Consider the following 19,305-nt stretch of genomic DNA (forward strand, 5'->3'; position numbering starts at 1 on the left):
TACAGAGAGGATGCAGTAGAGAGAGACAGAAGGCTGGAGGAGACAGCAGGGATAGGATGGGGTTGGACTACAGAGGGATTTGAAGGTGAAAGTTTAAATTTAATACACAGGGGACCAAGGAGCCAGTGGAGGTCAGCAGGGTGAAAGGTGAGCAAAACTGGATACGAGCAAGAAGTGAGGTAGCAGCAGATGGAAAATGGCCCTTGAATATTCACGCTGTGCAAAATACTGACAATAATTCATTACTGACCCCACATGCAGATGACAGACCATGAGAAACTGCACAGAAAAAGACGATACTCACTTTCAGAATTTTGACTACTGTTTTTTCATTGTTTGTTATGTTAATAGCCTCGAATACTTCACTGTATTTCCCACGGCCAAGTTTTCGCACCAACTGGTAATCATCCTGGTTACTGTGGCAAAGCAAAAAAATAAACATTTTATTCTTCAAATGCCTGAAATTTGCTGTGCATTTCTATCAATTCCTATTCATGATTAATTAGTCAATCTAATAACACTTAGTACTCAGCAACTAATAGCCTATAGCCGTTTTTTAAAAATCCTTCCTCCAAGCGTTTGACACTTTCTACATCATTGGCGTTGCTCCCATTCCTCCAAGGAATGCAATGTGAATTACTTCACAACCTGCTCCAATGCACAAGGCACTATTGACATCAATCCTCTTTCTTCAGTTCAGATTAATATCTAAAGCAACTGCAGTAGTAAGGTAAAGCTGGCATTTGATGCATGCTAAATCAAGTACTTGTGAAAGCACGGAATAAATTAGAAAAGATATAAAGTGTGCAATACATATACATTGTAGTGCACATTTGATCTACATAGAAATTACAGCACGGAAACTGGCCATTTGACGAAACCAGTCCACCTTAGTAACACCTCCACGCGTACATACAATTCTAGTCAAATGTACCTGCTTTGCTCCTAAAGCCCTTTATCTTATTTTCTTTCATCCACATCCAATCTAACTCTGAATGTTGAGATAGTTCCTACCTCAACGACAACCATTAATCAAGAAAATGAATTTCACAATCTCTCAATAAGCAATGTTAAGAAGTCACTGCTCCCCCCACCCCCCCAACATTTTTTTAAAAATAGTTAAAACTTGTAAACTACTGGAAACTGTCTACCCTGTTCCATCCTCTTATTCCAGGCAGCATCCATCAACTACACTGTGCTTGGGGGGGAAAAACCTTATACAACAGGCATTCTCCATCTATGACAAACTTATGCCCACTTTACACTAAAGTATATCTGGTGGCGTTGATGCTTGGACTCTTATACCTAGCACAAAGGAAAATGGTTGTGGTTGTTGAAGGTCAATCATCTCAGTTACAGGACATCACTGCAGGAGTTCCTCAGGGTAGTGTCCTAGGCCCAAACATCTTCAGCTGCTTCAATGACCTTCCTTCCATAAGAAAGTCAGAAGTGGGGATGTTCGTTGGTGATTGTACAATGTTCAGCACCATTCACAACTCCTCAGGTTCTGAAGCAGTCCATGTCCAAATGCAGCAAGACCTGGACAATATCCAGATTTGGGCTAACAAGTGGCAAGTAACATTTGCACCACACAAGTGCCAGGCAATGACCATCTCCAAGAAGGGAGAATCTAACCGTCGCCCCATGACATTCAATGGCATTGCCATCACTGAATCCTGCACTAACAGGATCCTGGGGGTTATCATTGACCATAAACTGAACTGGACCAGTCATATAAATACTGTGGCTACATGAGGTCAGAGGCTAGGGATCCTGCAGCAAGTAACTCACCTCCCGACTCCCCAAAGCCTGTCCACCATTTACAAGGCACAAATCAGGAGTGTGATGGAATATTCTCCACTTGCCTGGATGAGGTCAACTCCAACAACACTCAAGAAGCTCGACACCATCCAGGAAAAAGCAGCCCGCTTGATTGGCACCCCTTCCACAAACATTCACCCCCTTCTCCACTGACAACCAGTGGCAGCAGTGTGTACCATCTACAAGATGCACTGCAGAAACTTACCAAGGCTCCTTAGACAGAACCTTCCAAACCCTCGACCACTACCATTTAGAAGGATGAGGGCAGCAGATACATAGGAACACCACCACCTGGAAGCTCCCCTCCAAGTCACTTACCATCCTGACTTGGAAATATATCTCCATTCCTTCACTGCCACTGGAACTCCCTCCCTAACAGCACTGTGGGTGTACCTACACCACAAGGACTGTAGTGGTTCAAGGCGGCAGCTCACCACCACCTTCTCAAGGGAAATTAGGGGACGGGCAATAAATGATGGCCTAGCCAGCAAATTCCACATCCTGTCAATGAATTTTTAAAATTATGCAATTACTTGAGCATCCAGTTTCGGAGATGTGAAATACTTTCTGTGGTGCCAATAGGCTACAGCTCTAAATCACTGAGAATACAGTGCTTGTGGATGGTGGAGGACCTTAACTTGCAATATAGAAAATGGACCAATTTCCACACTCCCCCAACCCCAAAACAGTGTCCAATGTAAGTTGGCCAAAATCCTCCTTTCCTACCCCTTGATTTTTTTTGCTGGTCCATGAGTGGGACAGGAAAAACCACATATCAAAACAACTTGATTCCTGGCTGTATGCAGCCACAAACTTCTGAAAGTTCAGTGGTGCACTGAAGTGGCACATATTAGAGTATCAAAATCCTCTACCATGCCATGGGTATGCATTTGAGCTTTCCCTGTTAAGTGAGTTCTTGATCTGGACCGTAATCTCAAGTTCAGCATGCGCAATATTTCATTTCTGCATTCCAAGGGAGGAGTGTAAAATTCAGGAGTTACTCCAGCTAAGTCTCATGCATTTCTTCTATATGGAGCAACAGAAGTCTCACAGCACATCACCTCCCAGTTAAGGAAAAGAATTAAGGTACTGAAGTAAAGTGGTCTGCTTATTCTTGAAATAATATCCAGTGATGAAATATTGAACTGCAATAAACCTTTAGAAAGCAGGCTTAAGATCTGTTTTGACATTTTGCACAGTAACATGTGAGCACAGTGCTTAGTAAAACTCCAATTTGTATGGATCTGCTGTCTTAACTTTGTAACTGCTCCTATTTAAGTTTCTCTAAAGGACACGATTTATTATTAGCTGGTGAGCACAATCTTGAGTGAAGCCATTTTGAGTGGAGGCAGGAACAAGAGTAGGATAGTTAGCCCTAGAGCTTGCTCTATCATTCAGTGAGATCATGGCTGATCTGCCACCTAACTCCATATACATGCCTTTGCCTGGTTTCCCTTATTGCCTCTGGATAACAAAACCCTATCAATCTCACATTTAAAATTTACAATTGATCTAGCATAACTTTGTTTCTGGGAGAGAATTTTAAACTTCTACCACCCTATGTATGTAGAAGTGCTTCCTAATTTCACTCCTGAAATGTCTGGCTCTAATTTTTAGACCATGCCCCCCCCTACTCCTAGACACAATCAGCAGAAATAATGTCACTTTAACCAATTTATCATCTCCCAGTGTATTTTGAAAACATCAATTAAATCAACACTTAAACTTCCAAATTCCAGGGACTACAACCCTAGTTTATGTAATTTATCCATAAAATTAAACCTTTGAAGTCCAGGTATCATTTTGATAAATATGCACTGCATCCCCCTCCAAGGCCAAATAATCCTTCCTGAGGTGTAGTGCACAGAATGGCTCATAGTACTCCAAGTGAGATCTAGCTAGAGCTTTATATGGTCAAAGCACAACTTCTACCCCCTTGTATTCTAGTCAAGATATAAGTGTCAACATTAGATCGGTCTTTTTGATTATTTTCTGTACCTGTTCATGACATTTTAATGACCTACAAGGACCACAACTCTTTGGACCATCACTAGCTTTTCACCATTTAGAAAGTACAGTAGTTTGTCAAATCCAGTTGTCCAAAATCCAGAGCTGTCCGAAAGCTGGACATTTTTAGAATGTGCCATGCATCAACTTTAAACTTACCTGGGAAATTCGGAGAGGCACTGCGTTGATGCAGCGCTGCACCAGACTAGTTATCCCCTTCACATCTGCATGCCAGTCTATTCCCATGCTCTGAGCAACCCTTGACCCCACATGACCTGCCTGACCCAAAATCCAGCAAGATCTGAAATCCTGCATGGCCATGGTCCCGAGGTTGTCGATTTTGTGACACTGTACCTGTATCTTATTCTACTTTAGGCCAAAGTGGATGAATGCCACCTACTTTTATGTCATCAGTAAATTCGGATATGTGACATTCTATTCCATGATCTAATTCATTCATAAATATGAAGAACAGTTGAGGCACCATCACAGATCCTTGTGGGACACTGGCCCCATCTGCCAATTATGGAGTAGCTATCCATTATCAATCTCTATTTCCTACTGCTGAGCCAGTTTCCTAACCAGGTCAATAACTTGCCGGGGGGCTGCAGCATCATTCCCCATCAGATTGTAACTCACTTATGCCGCCTGGGTGCACCTGTCATTACAACATACATGGAGTTTTTCTCCTTGCAGCAAGAATAAGGGCAGCAGCATCATTCAATAACCTCCAACACCTTTCAAACCAGGTCCAGCAGCAGACAGGAGTCAAATTCTATATATCATATCATATCATACCCACTTGTGGGTAGGGGGGATTCACAACACTGATCTCTGAAGTCAGATCAGGAAAGCAGTACAGCAGTAAAGAAGCAACAACTAGACAACATCAGAGACTCTCCAAGAACGAATCTCCTCTCATACAGAACTATGCGTGTTTACTTTAGGAGTCCGTAATGTCTCTTCACTGCAGATTTCTGAAAGAGTTCATTTGACCCCTGAATAAAATTCCACCTTTAAAGTCTTAAGGATGTTTGTTCAGATTCAAAAAAAATTGGAGGAAGCTTTTGAGCCTTTTTGGGTCCAGACAGCTGTGGCCAAATCAGTTTTTAATACACAGAACATGTCTGTTCATGTAAATCTATTTATCCATAAAAAGAAAAAGATTTGCAATTATATAACACCTTTCACAACCTCAGGACATCCAAGGAAGTATTTCTGAAGTGTTGTCACTATTGCAATGTAGGAAACGTGGCAAGCAATTCACAGAAAGCACAATAATCCCACAAACAAACAATCTCATTGGTCAATAGCAATCATAAACTTCATGATTGTGTAGTGTCATTTGGAACCCACTTACTAGTGGGCACATTCACATTCGCCTCATTTACCAATAGTAATCATTCTTCATATTACTTTTAAGTGATCTCATTGGCCATTAGGAACCATGACTGTTAATATTTTTGTTTTTGACGGACTGAGCTGTAGACCAATACCAGTAAAGCAAAGCTAGGAAGATGCAGAGATTCACCAGGTTTCAGTTTATAATGTAATGGCCCAAATCTTGTTGGAATAATAATGAGGAGTTCACAATGCACACCAGTATTAACGCACAATCAGCCAGCAAACTCAACTGAAGGAGCAACTGAAAATGAAATGTACACTGAGTTGTGAAGTGCAATAACTTGCTGGTCAGTTTATACCACTCCGTTGCTAGTCTCACAAAAACTGCAGCTCACCCTCAAGCTTCCTACTACTTTTTTGCTGAGTTTGCAAACTAAACTTGCCTCAAAAAGTCAGAACTGGTGCATAACAGCATAAATACCTTTTTAACAACATAATTGCTAATGCATTGACAATCAATCTCTCCAGCTCAGAAAAGTAACCATTTAAACCAGTGGCTCCCAAACTGCGAGTCGCCTGTCTTGCAGGCTCCTTACTCTGAGCTGGAATGTCTGATTCACAGGCACTGGCAACTTAGATCAAAACTAGAGAAAGGTTGGAGAGAGGAGCTGATTACAGTGTGCACATGGATATAGGGAGGGGAGTTGATTATAATGTATGCGGAGGTTGAGGGGTGAGGGGCTGGTGGAGGGGGGGTAAAGAAGGGGGTTCACTAAGTCTTTTGACACCAGGGAAACCTACATGAGTACATAAAATAATACAACTTTTACAAGTATTTTGAAAACAGATTTTCATATTTATATGATGCACATGTTAATCTATAAAATGCAAACCAATAATTATACACTGAATGTTACTATTATGCTTTGTTGGTGTTTTGCTTTTGGTGTCTGGCTCACGTTAATTTTTAAATGTTAAAATGGAGTTACATTAGAAAATAGTTTGGGAATTATGGATTTAAACTGTTAAGTCCCATTCCTGAATGTTGTACACTCATCTCAAGAGATTTAAAATAAAATAAATTCAATGACATTTCTCACTTTTCCTTCTGATCTCTTTTTCTCCCTCCCTCTCAATCCAATCCCACTTTCGCTCATTTATTTTTCTATATCTGGTTTATCTCTAATTCACCCTCCTCATTAGTTGCCTATGTGCTTCTTTCTCAATGCTTTAATTTCATTTGTTATGGAGATATTGTTGGTTCCATCATTCTAAGATTCCAGATGGCTTCTGCGCTTGCTGCATCATTACCGGCTTGTGCTCCAAGCTTCGCCCTATAAATTGCTTTCTTGAGCTGAAGGGTGCAGGAAAGAGTCTAACAGCCCATATGCCAGATACCCCATTCCAGCAATATTTGGGCCAATGACAACATGCACAAATACTACCAAATGCAAAGTTCGTTACCTATTAAACTTGGGTTCATTATAAACTTCAATCAAGAATCTTTATCAGTTGAGGCCAGTCTCCAGTCTTTAAGTGGTCCTAGGCAAACTAATGCTGTTGACATCACTACCCTTCGAAGTGGCTTGGGTAGAAAACGACCTAGGGACTTTGCATAAAAAGAATGCAAAGGAGAAAGCAACCACAGCAGGAATAATTGAACACTGAATAGACAGATTGACAAGCCTGAACAAGAGGGGGTGTGGTATATAGCACAGGATGGCAGTACAACCTAGCCATCCTCAGACCTACTAGCAATGCTGGGGCTGTGCACTAGTGTACAGTACTTAACTGTAAAATGAAATAGGTAGAGCTTGCTAGCCAAACAAAACAACTTACTGCACATTTCATTTTTTCCATTTAAAGCCTGTAAGTTTGAAGTGCATAAGTCTCACTATGCTTACCGTGACACTAAAGCTCAACTTTAAACTGAACTTCTCCATATGTTCGTGAAGAATCTTACAAGTAGATCACAAACATTCTACTCAGTCTCAATGCCTTAACTATCACTAATGGTATACATATCAGATGTGAACTCAAACAGGAGCTGGAGCACCACAACTATACCATGTCCTTGGATTATGTAGAGGAAAAATATCATTATAAAAGCAAAATACTGCAAATGCTGGAAATCTGAAAGAAAAACAGAAAATGCAAGTCTGACAGCATCTGTGGGGAGGAAAACAGAGTTGACGTTGAGTCCTTATGACCCTTCTTCTGAAGAAGGTAGCTCTGAAGAAGGATCATACGGACTCGAAACATCAACTCTGTTTCTCTCTCCACAAATGCTGTCAGGCCTGCTGCGTTTTTCCAGAATCTTCTGTTTTTCTTTCAGAAAAAATCATTTCTGATTGTTATTCAGTAAGCCCTGCTCAGGACTGTTTAAGTGCATCTGTCTTAGAGTATGTTATTTACTTTTGAAATGCCCTTAAACCTCAGTCCAGACTCAGGGGTAGTAGTCAAACTGCTGGCACCTAGTAACCATAATCCCATATCAGTGAGGGCTTTCAGAAGGAAAGAAAATTGAGGGTAACAAAAAGCTCTGGGCTGTGTACAGACTGCTATGAGTGCTGTTACAACACTAGCTATTCTTTTCACTTCCGCTGGGGTCAGCGTGATTAGAATGTCTATATTTTGTTTAGATAAAAAAATAACTACTGCTTAGATGATGGGGGTTGGGTAGCAAAACCTGAAGCAGACTCTGAATATTCCAGTCACAGACTTGATGCCAGGAAGTTGTTCTGCTCCACCAAGGCTCACCTCCAGGTACTTGAAGCACACAGTAGACACCATCAAGATAAATATACATGGCTCCTTGTAGTATACAGCAATAACTCTGCCTTCAGGGGCTGGATGATGCTGTAAATTAATGCAGTCTATTGGCTTTGGGATGAATAGGCATTACAGCTACTGTACATAAAATGAATTTGCGTCAATTTCAACTCAGTTACTTGCAGCGCCCCACACGACAGAACTACACAGAGTTGGAATAGTTTTGCAAACTCAAAGCTCCCATATTGGTTTGGTGGTAAAACGCATCTTTTTGCACCTTTGACATAAAGATATTTTAATCTTGATCAATAGCACATCTGTGGTCTAACTTGGCATAAAATGAAATCTTAGGTTTTCCTATCACTTCTACTGGGCCACTTTGTATGTGCAAGATAAACAAAACTTATATTTATATAGCATCCTTAAGGTAATAAAACATTGGGAGGTATTTCACAAGAGAATCAGATAAAAATCCAACAAGCCAAAGAAAGAGAGATTGCTGAAAGTTTAGAATCATGGCAGCAGAGTTTTGATGAGCTCAAGTTTATGGAGGGTGGAAGATGAGAGGCCAGTTAGAATAACCTTTAACTCAGTCTAGAATCACATTTAACAGATTTGGCTGAAGAACCAGAGGACTGATGGTACCAGTGGAAAAGGAGCACAAATGTGCATGCCACCAGAGAGGAAAAGTGGGAAAACTAGAAAGGAAAGAAATATATTAAACTTCAGTCTAACTGAGCAGCTGTGGAATTGTTGGCAGTGAAAATGGAAACGTTCTCAAGGGGCAGCGCAGAGGGCAATTCACCCTGCAGGCATTAAAATGTCACTGGTATTTCATTCATCACCAACACTCCTCATCTTGCAAAGTGCAATAACATACTCTTTTTAATAAACTTCTTGTTCTTGCCTGGGGACTGCAATGGGCACAAGGTCAGCTTGCTAAAAGCAAATATCCTGTACTTCTCAATTGAAACTCAGAAGTATTAACAAAGCTGCATTACTGCATGGCAGAGAAAGTCACATGCTCCCAGTCCTGCCAGTTACTAGCTGGCACAGGTTAGCTGAAGGATAAGACCCCTTCTGCATCACCCAAAAAGGCCCACCATGGTTGTTTCAGTTTACCCTAAGCATTCAATTGTTTTCCAATGAGATAGCAAACAATTGAATCTCAATTTTTTCTGCTTTTCGCCCCTCTCCCAATAATACAAACTAGAGTGCCCAGTTCAGTCCTCTTGCCTTTCCCTGACAGCCTAGCTGAAGTAGAGAAATCCAGTGAATGAGTACAGCAAACATATCCAAGTGTTTAAACTGGACTTTTTGGAGCCCTAGATATCTGCGAGGCCATCAAATTTCTGTCTGGGGGAAGGACATACGAAATGTTGTAAAAGCACAATGTCTTGAGAATGCTGCAATCCATATATTTCTCCGTACTTGTTAGCTTGCACTCTTGATATCTGGTTATATATTAAAAATGTTTTGCAATGATAACACCATTTTCCTTTGGGTAACTGATACATCTTTCAAAAAATCAAATAGGAATGCACCAACATTTACAGCAGTCCCTCACACTGAAAAGTTCAGAACCACTCCTGCTCACTTGGCTATCAGATGACCCTCTCAAAGGCTTTCCATTTTAATCACAGCAATGAACGCTAATCACAGACATTCTATCTCCAAGTATCTACCGTTTTTCTTGATATTTATTTAAGCCAACTTGATAATAAGTGTCATCGAAGCAGGAGATTGCATCACATTCACTATTGGTACAGCTGCTCAGCAGACTCTTCTGCAGTTTCACTTTGGGAGACATGAACTCTAGAGATTATGCTGCACTCATTTTAGAAATTCTCTCAAGGGAGTTCTCTGTTGTTCAGCAGGGTATCTTCAGATTCTCTTACAAGCTAGAGTTCCGTAAAATATCAGTCAAGACTCCTCTGTGCCAAGAATTGCAAAGTTAGCTGCCTTTAAACTGATGAAAGGTTGTTGCCCTGAATAATCAAATCTGTTTTTCTCTCTCCATAGATACTGTCTGACAGGAGTCAAAATGTTTTTTTAAATCAAGGGCTACTTTTTGGTTTTCAGGCGTTTTTCATAATCACTAACTCCTTTATTAGGTGATTCAGTCACATAGTAACATTGCCTTCTGAATGTGTGTTGGAATTTATTTTTTTAGTGTTTCCTTATACTTTCACAGGAGGTGGGCATCACCAGCAAGACCAGCATTTCTTGCCAATCCCCAATTACTTTTGAGAAGTGCAATCCATCTGGTATGGGTACATACACAGTGCTGTTAAGAAGGGAGTTTCAGGAGTTTCAGCAACAGTGAAGGAACGGTAACACAGTTCCAAGTCAGGATGTGAATGACTTGGACGGGAGCTTACAGATAAGTGTATTCCATGCATCTGCTGCCCTTGCCCTTCTAGGTGGGCAAGGTTGCGGGTTTAGAAAGTGCTGTCGAAGAAGGCTTGATGAATTGCTGCAGTGCATCTAGTGGAAGGCGTACACAGCTGCCAACAAGCGGTGGTGGAGGGAATGAATGTTTAAGGTAGTGAATGGGTTGCCAATCAAACAGGCTGTTTTGCCGTGGATACTCTTTCGAGTTATCAACAGTCACAGACTGCAACTCTTTTTTTCGAGTACAATCACAGTTCTTGGTTTCCGGGAGTGGGACATGAACCCACAACCCTCTGATTCAAAGGCGAGGGTGCTATGAACGTGGATGGTGTCAAGCTTCTGGAGTGTAGTTAATAAGGGGATCACATGCAAATGGAGCTGGTTGGGGGGAATCAATCTTTTAATGAAATAGAAAACAATAGAAACTCAAATAGAACTAAGCTCCAAGCTATCATAAGAATATAAATAGGAGTAGGCCATTGGGCCCCTCAAGCTTGCCCCGCCATTCAATAAGATCATCACTGATCTCCCCCAGGCCTCAACTCCTCTTTCATGCCAGCTCCTCATAGTCCTCAACTCCCTGATATTTTAAAAATCTATCTACCTCCTCTTTAAATACTTTCAGTGATCTAGCCTCCACAACTCTGAGGTAGAGAATTCCAGACATTCACTATACTCAGAAGAAATTCCTTCGCATCTCAGTTTTAAATGAGTGTCACCTTATTCTGTAACTACATCCCCTAGTTTGAGATTCCCCCACTAGTGGAAACATCTTCTCAACAGCTAACCTGTCAAGCCAGCTCAGAATCTTGTACGTTTCAATTAGATCACCCCTCATTCTTCTAAACTCTAATGAATAAAGACCAAATCTGTTTAGCCGTTCTTGATAAGTCAACCCCTTCATCCCAAGAATCAGCCCAGTGAATCTCTTTTGAACTGCCTCCAATGCCAATGTAATCTTTCTTAAATACAGGGACCAAAACTGTACACAGCACTCCAGGTGTGGCCTCACCAACACCCTGTACAGCTGTAACAAGAACTTCCCTATTTTTAAACTCCAACCTCCTAACAATACAGGCCGAAATTCCATTTGCCTTCTTAATTACTAACTGCACCTGCATGCTAACTTCTTGTGTTTCATGCACAAGAACACCCAGATCCCTCTGTGCTGCACTTTTCAGAGTCTCTCTCCATTTAAATAATAGTCTGCTTTTTGATTTTTTTCTACCAAAGTGCACACTTTCCTACATTAAACTCCATCTGCCAAGTTTTTGCCCACTCACTCAACCTGTCTATTTCCCCTTGCAAATTCCTTAGGTCCTCATTGCAACATGCCCTCCCATCTATTTTTGTATCATCAGCATATTTGGATATATTAAACTCTGCTCCCTCCTCCAAGTCATTAATATAGATAGCAAATAATTGAGGCCCTCGGACTGATCCATGTGGCACTCCACTAGTTACGTCTTTCCAACCTGAAGAACACCCATTAATCCCGACTCTGTCTTCTGTGTGTTAACCAATTCTCAATCCAAATTAATACATTACCCCCAATACCGTGAGCTCTTATCCTGTGCAATAACCTTTTATATGGCACCTTATCGAATGCCTTCTGGAAATCCAAATACACTGCATCTACTGGTTAACCTTTATCAGCTCTGCTTATTATATCCTCAAAGAACTCTAGCAAATTTGTCAAATATCATTTCCCTTTCACAAAACCATGTTAACTCTGTCTGACTGCTGTAAACTTTTCTAAATGTCCTGCTATTTCTTCCTTAATAATGGATTCTAGCATTTTCCCAACGATAGATGTTAGGCTGACTGGCCTACAGTTTCCTACTTTTTGTCTCCCTCCCTACTTGAACAGGGGTGTCACATTAGAGGTTTTCTAATCCGCTGGGACCCTCCCGGAATCCAGAGAGTCTTGGAATATTTCGACCAATGCCTCCACTATACCTGCAGCCACTTCTTTTAAAACCCTTGGATACAGGCCATGCAAAACATTGGTTTAAATTATCTGCCATTTTCCCGTTCCGTTATCAATTCTCCAGTCACATCCTCCAAGGGTCCCATGCTCACTTTAGCTACTCTCTTTCTTTTTATATACCCATAGAAGCTCTTGCTGTTTGTTTTTATATTTCTTGCCAATTTACTTTTATAATCAATTTCCTCCCTCTTTTATTAGCTTTTTAGCCATCTGCTGCTGGTTCCTAAAAAATCCCCAATCCTCTGACCTACCACTTGTTTTCACTGCTTTGTATGCCTTAGTTTTTGATTGGATACTCTCCTTGACCGCCAGTTAACCACGGGTGATTCATCCTTCTTTTTGACCGGGATAAATTTTTGCTGAGCATTATGAAATGTCTGCTACCATTTGGATATTAACATACCAATACCAACTTTTTCCCTTTTAACAAAAGCTTTATTGTTCATATTTCAAACAGGTTTTTTGTGGGATAAGCTTTAGGAAGCATAAGCAAGCTTAAAATTAAGTTTACCAAACAGTGGCTCCTTTATGGGGACTCGGAACCCCTTCCATTAACAGGCTGCTCCTTTTTGGGCACCAGAACCAGACCCAGGCCCCCAACCCTCCCATTAACCGGTGCTTCTGCAAATTTTCTCCATACTTCACCGCCCTGCAAAAAGGCATCTTGCAAACTCATCCAGGCTCTGTCACTGGGAAAAGATGAAGGGCCAGCCAAGAATCCCAGTCCCGTCTTTGCAGATGGGAGCTGGGTCCAGGCTAGCGCAAGGCTGAGTGACGGCTCCCATGGGTGCTGCTCCCGGCTTTGTTACTGGGTTTCAGGCAGCCTTCTCCCTCCTCTTTAGCTACACCATTGCTGAAAGCAGCCATGAAGGCATTCTCAGACAAGCGCTTCCCCCTCCCAGAGCCTGCTCGCAGCCTCAATACTAGGTTTCCAGCTGCCTCCTCTCCTCCTTGGCCTCCACTTTACATGATTGGTAATGACACAGCTGAAAGTCTCTTGCATGGCCAGAATAATTGCTCCAGCTCCTCTAATCACAGGTTCTCCACCTCCCACCCTTGCTGCTCCTCTAAGCATAGATTCTGTCTCTGGTGCAGTAGCAACACTGAGAGGGAAGGAAACTGTGATTGGGGTGGCTGGAGCAGCGAACATGGGAGACACAGGATCTGCAACTGGAGAAGCAACTACTCAAATTCTCTCTCCCATGCCTGTTTCTGCTCCAAACCCTACATTGTTATCTCGTTCTCAGAGATGCCTGCACCTGCAATTGTTCAGCCCTGTTTGGACTACGGAGGAGCCAGAATCTAAGATAATATGTCAGTGGGCAAACTTTTGTTTATTTTTTCGCTCCTGTCTTTGATTTTACACGGGCTACTTGAAAGATTTGAGGGCGAATTCACCCACTGCTCCCGTGTATTTTGAACACTGCTGAGTTGGCTATTGCACCATTTCCTGTTTTTACTGTCTTTAAACAGTTCTTGATGCATAAAGGGGGTTTTTACACTGCAACAGCAGAGAATGCACTCAACCTTAAGACAATTCCCAAGAAAATTTCATTGAGCCTCATTCCTCCAGTCCATTCAACTCTCATTTTAGGATGCAGGTTGAATATCTCTGATGTCTTTAGCTCTATTAGCCAGCATCATTCATAAATTGCAGGTTTTAACCCCATTTAGGAGCTTGACTACATAACCCATACAAATAATTTTATGGTGTTGAGTGAGCCATCCATTAGATAAAACGTTAAACCAATGGCAGGTGTTAAAGATTCCCATGGAACTATATGAGCAGCAGTGTCCTGACCAACATTCCTCCCTTATCTCCTTTAAAAAAAAGTCATTCATCTTCTGGTTCTTTATAGCATGTTACTGACACAGAATAGTGTTTAACTTTATAATATCAACTTCATATCAGAAAGCGATTCATCAGGTAAGTACTTTGAAATAGTTCAATAGGAAAAACGCTATATAAATGCAAGTCTGTAATAAACTGGGCAAATTGTTAGATCTACATTCTAATTTCTCAAAATTATATTTCATTGCATCATAAAATGGTTACAGGACAGGATGCCATTCGCTCCAAAATGTGGATAGAGTCTCTGCAATAACAATCCCGCACAACGCCTCCCCTTTCTTGTAACCCTGCAAATTTTCTGTCTTCAGTTGTTTATCCAATTCAGCTTTGAAAGCCCTGACACATACCTGCCTGCACCATACAAGTACTGCATTCCGGATCCATACAATGCATAAGTTTTTCATGTCACCACTGGTTCTTTTGCCAACCACCTTAAATCAGTGCCTCCTAGCTATCCAACCTTCTGCCAATGGAAACAGTTTCTCTCTATCTACTCTGTCCAGACCCCTCATGATTTTGAACACCTATCAAATCTCCTCTCAACCTTCTCAAAGCAGAACAGTCCAAGCTTTTCCAATCTATTCCTGTAACTGAAATCCTCATCCCTTGAATCATTCCTGTAAATCTTTTCTGGATCCTCTCCAAAAAGCCTTCACACTACCCCCTTCCAAAAGTGTGGTGTCCAGAATTGGATACAATATTCCAGTTGAGGCTAAACTAGCGCTTTATAAAGGCTCAGCATACTTTGTACTCGGCACTTCAATTTATAAAAGCCAGGGTCCCATATATCTTTCTCAACCTGCCCTGCCACTTCCAACCACTTGTGCATATAACATCCCAAGGTGTTTCTATCTGTCTGTTTCCCCCATTAGAATTATAACCTTGAGTTTATATTGCCCCTCCTTATTCATCCTGCCAAAAAGTATCACTTCACACTTACGTGCATTAAGATTAAATTTCATCTGCCATGTGTCTGCCCATTCCACAAGCCTGCCTATTTCCTCTTGCAGTCAATTGCTATCCTCCTCAGTGCACAATATTTCCAAGCTTTGTCATCTGAAAATTTTGAAATTGGGTCCTACACACCAAAGTCTGGATCATTAATATCTGTACATCAAGAAAACAACTGGTCCTAGTAGTGACCCTGGGGAACCCCACTGTATACTTTCCTCCAGTTTAAAAAGCAAACAACCATTCGCCACTACTAAATTTTGTCACTCAGACAACTTCACATCCATGCTACCAGTTTCCCTTTTATTCCATGGGCTTCAGCTTTGCTGAAAAGTCTTATTATGTGGCACTTTATCAAACACCTTTTGGAAATGATACACACTATGCTCATCACCCATCTCTGTCACCTCATGAAGAATCTCCAAGGTAGTTAAAAACAACATACCTTTAACAATTTTTTTCCTGGCTTACTCTAATTAATCAATCACAGTTTCCCAAGTGACTGTTAATTGTGCCCTGGATTATCATCTCCAAACACTTTCCCACTACCAAGGTTAAACTAACTGGTCTGTAGCTGGGTTATCCTTGCACCCTTTTTTAAACAAGCGTATGATATTTGCAATTCTACAGTCCTCTGGCACCATCCATGTGTCTGAGGACTGGATGATTATGGTCAGAACCTCCACAATTGCCTCCCTTAATTCCCCCAGTATCGTCAAAGGCATCTGAGCCAGTGCAGGTGACTGACCAGCTTTAAATACAACCAGTCTAATACCTGCCTCTATCAATTTTTAACCCATCCAGTGTTCCAACTTTAAAAAATTCTTTCACAGGATGTGGATGTCGCTGGCTAGGCCAGCATTTAATGCCCACCCCTAATTGCCCTTGAGAAGGTGGTGGTGGGCCACCTCTTGAACTGCTGCAGTCCATGTGGTGTAGGTACACCCGCAATGCCCTGGGGGGTTGGGTGGGGGGGGGGGCAGTTCCAGGATTTTGACCCAGCAACAATGAAGGATCAGCAATATAGTTCCAAATTAGTATGGCACGTAGCTTGGAGGGGAACTTACAGTGGTAATCTTTCCATTCATCTGCTGCCTTTGTCCTTCTAGGTGGTAGAGGTCATGGGTTATGAAGGTGCTGTTGATGGAGCTTTGGTGAGTTGCTACTGTGCATCTTGTATATGGTACGCACTCCTGCCACTGTGCATCAGTGGTGGAGGGAATGAATGTTTAAGGTGGTGGATAGGGTGCCAATCAAGTGGGTTGCTTTGTCCTGAATGGTGTCAAGCTTCTTGAGTGTTGTTGGAACTCCACTCATCCAGGTAAGTGAAGAATATTCCACCACACTCCTGACTTGGGCCTTGTAGATGGTGGACAGGCTTTGGAGAGTCAGGTGGTGAGCTACTCACTGCAGAATGCCTAGCCTCTGACCTACTCTTGTAGCCCCAGTAATTATATACAGTTCAGTTCTGGTCAATGGTAACCCCCTCCAGGATTTTAGATAGTGGGAGATTCTGCGATGGTAATGCCACTGAATGTCATGGGGAGATGGTTAGATTCTCTCTTCCTGGAGATGGTCTTTGCCTGGCTCGTGTGGGGTGAATATTACTTGCCACTTATCAGCCCAATCATGAAATGTTGTCCAGGTCTTGCTGAATGTGGACATGGACTGTTTCGGTATCTGAGAAGTCACGAATGGTACTGAACATTGTGCAATCATCAGCAAACATCCCCACTTCTGACTTTATGATGGAGTGGAGGTCATTGATGAAGCAGCTGATGAGGACTGTGCCTAGGACACTACCCTGAGGTACTCCTGCAATGGTGCATTGGGATGGAGATGATTGACCTCCCACAAGCACAATTATCTTCCTTTGCACTAGGTACAACTCCAACTAGAGAGTTTTCCTAAATTCCCATCAACTGCAGTTTTACTATGGTTGCTTGATGCCACACTTGGTCAAATGGCTCTACTACCATTTCTTTCATTACGACTTTAGTACCATATCCTTCCTTGGGAAGGACAGATGCAAAGTACTCAATTAGTCACCTCTACCATGCCTGCACCTCCCTTTTTTGATCACTAATCTGCCCCATCCCTCTCCTACTACCCTTTTACCATTTATGTTCTTATAGAAGCCTTTTGGATTTCTTTTTATGTTAGCAGCCTGTCTCTTCTCTCACTTCCTCTGATTTGCTTTTTCAATTCTCATCTCAGCTTTCTATATTCATCCTGGTTTGCACTTGTATCATCAACCTAACATCTATCATGCACCCCCCATTTTCTGCCTCTAACTCACTCTGCTTGTCATCCATTGAGCTCTAGCTTTGATTTCTTTCCCCCTTGCGTAAATGCACCTCAACTGTACCCAGACCATCTCTTCCTTAAAGGCAGTCCATTGTTTCATTACAGCTTTGCCTGCCAATGTTATATTCCACTTTACCTTGGACATATCTATTCTCACCCCACTGAAATTGGCCCTCCTCGAACTTAATGCTTTTACTTCCGATTGATCCTTGTCCTTTTCCTTTGCTAGCCTGAACCTCATGATACTCATGATCACTGTTCCCTCATGGCTACAATCTTTCTGCAATGAAAGGCAGATTTGGCTGTTCTAAATTAAATGGTGCCTTTATTTCCTAAACAAACTGCCAATCAAATGATCACAAAAGTAAAGACAGACACGACATTTGGCTCACCTAGCTCATCCTTCAACAGACATTCATGTGCCCACACTAGAGCACCCAAATGCCTGTTCAATGATTCCAGACGTTTTGCCTTCACATTGTGTAAAAGTGCTTCTTGACAACAACCCAGAAATTGTCTTTTTCTAGTTTACTCCTTATCTCATCATCCTATAGTTATTTTTTAACTTGTGCTCCAGATTAACCATTTATTCCCCTCACACTATCCTGGATACCCTTTAAAAGAACCCACCCATTCATCTCATTTGAAGTCTTAAAAGTTTTTCCAAGTTTTCCTCAAGAGACTGCTTGACATTGGGAATCAGCTTCATGCTCCTTACTTTACACCAATTTCAGGCCTTGTGGTTTAATGGACAGAACGGAGGTCTCTAAGCCATTTGCAGACGAGCCCAATCACTTTATTGCTTGATTAGGTGAACCTGAGATTTATATTCTGATCAGATAATGCAGCACAGGATTCTGTTTGCTTTGTTTGCTATTCTGCATGACTGAACATGGTGTGTTGAGTCTTCTATTGCTCCAAGATCTCTTAGCTTCACCCTCAGCAAGTTCAACAGTGGTCATTCAATAAGTTTGTCTCCTTTAATTTTCTCCCCCAGAGCGGAATACATTAAACCTTGGACAAGCCTGTGTGCTACAAAGTGGATAAAATGTACCAACACCTGCATAGTTTGCTTTCTAGCTACCAGGAGGTCACAAATGGAGAAGTAACTGACCAGCTCACTGCCTCTCCGTCATAACAGGGTTCAGAAGTGAAGAATATCACATACACGCCCAATGCTGTTTGTTCACAAATAGTCCTATCTCAAAACATTTTGAATTTACACAAAACCTTCAACAGTCTGTGGTGCTTCACAGGAGGAGGATAAGTTAGAGTTACTTGAAGTTTGCTTGGAGATAGGTTTTAACTATTGTCAAATGAGGAGAGGCATCTGGACTAAGGAAGGGAATTCCAGAGCATAGAGTCTAAGAGGGCTGAAAGCAAGGTCAATGATGGAGTGAAAAGAAAGGGGATGCACTGGAGGCCAAAACTGGGTGAAGAATATGTTGAGGGGAAGGAGAGAGAGGAAGTACAGCTAGAGAAGTTTAGAAAAAACAAGGAGGCCATGGAGGAATTTAACCACAAGGGTGAAGAAATAAATTGTGTTTCAGCCGTTGAAAGATGAGGAACCAAAGACAGGATCGACAGGTGAATGGGGCTTGGTACAGGGTAAGGTAGAAGAACTAGTACAGTTTTGGTTTATGGAAGATGGAATGCCAAGCAGTGGGGAGGGGCATTGGAGCAATCATGTCAGGGACAGGCTAATGATTAGGAGTACAACAGAAGATAAGTGTAAGTCAGTACAGAGTAGAGCAATATTATGGAGGTGGAAGCAGGTACTCTTTGTGAGGGAGGATAAGGGGACTGAAAGTCAATTTGGGGTAAATCAGGGCATCAAGGTTGGGCAAAGAGAGGTTATGGAGTTAGT

At 41.8% G+C, this 19,305-nt stretch overlaps 1 protein-coding gene across 3 annotated transcripts in view; it reads right to left on the reverse strand.

Annotated features, from left to right (window-relative positions):
* Positions 1–19,305, reverse strand: part of csnk2a2b (casein kinase 2, alpha prime polypeptide b) — a 65,148-nt gene that overhangs the window by 39,154 nt on the left and 6,689 nt on the right. For all 3 annotated transcript variants that reach the window (XM_078544027.1, XM_078544025.1, XM_078544026.1), the window contains exon 2: positions 305–416. In XM_078544027.1, the coding sequence (XP_078400153.1) occupies positions 305–416 (112 nt within the window). The remainder of the gene's footprint in view (positions 1–304; positions 417–19,305) is intronic.

This window comes from Cetorhinus maximus, chromosome 6, assembly GCF_964194155.1.
Source record: "Cetorhinus maximus chromosome 6, sCetMax3.hap1.1, whole genome shotgun sequence".
NCBI lineage: Eukaryota > Metazoa > Chordata > Chondrichthyes > Lamniformes > Cetorhinidae > Cetorhinus > Cetorhinus maximus.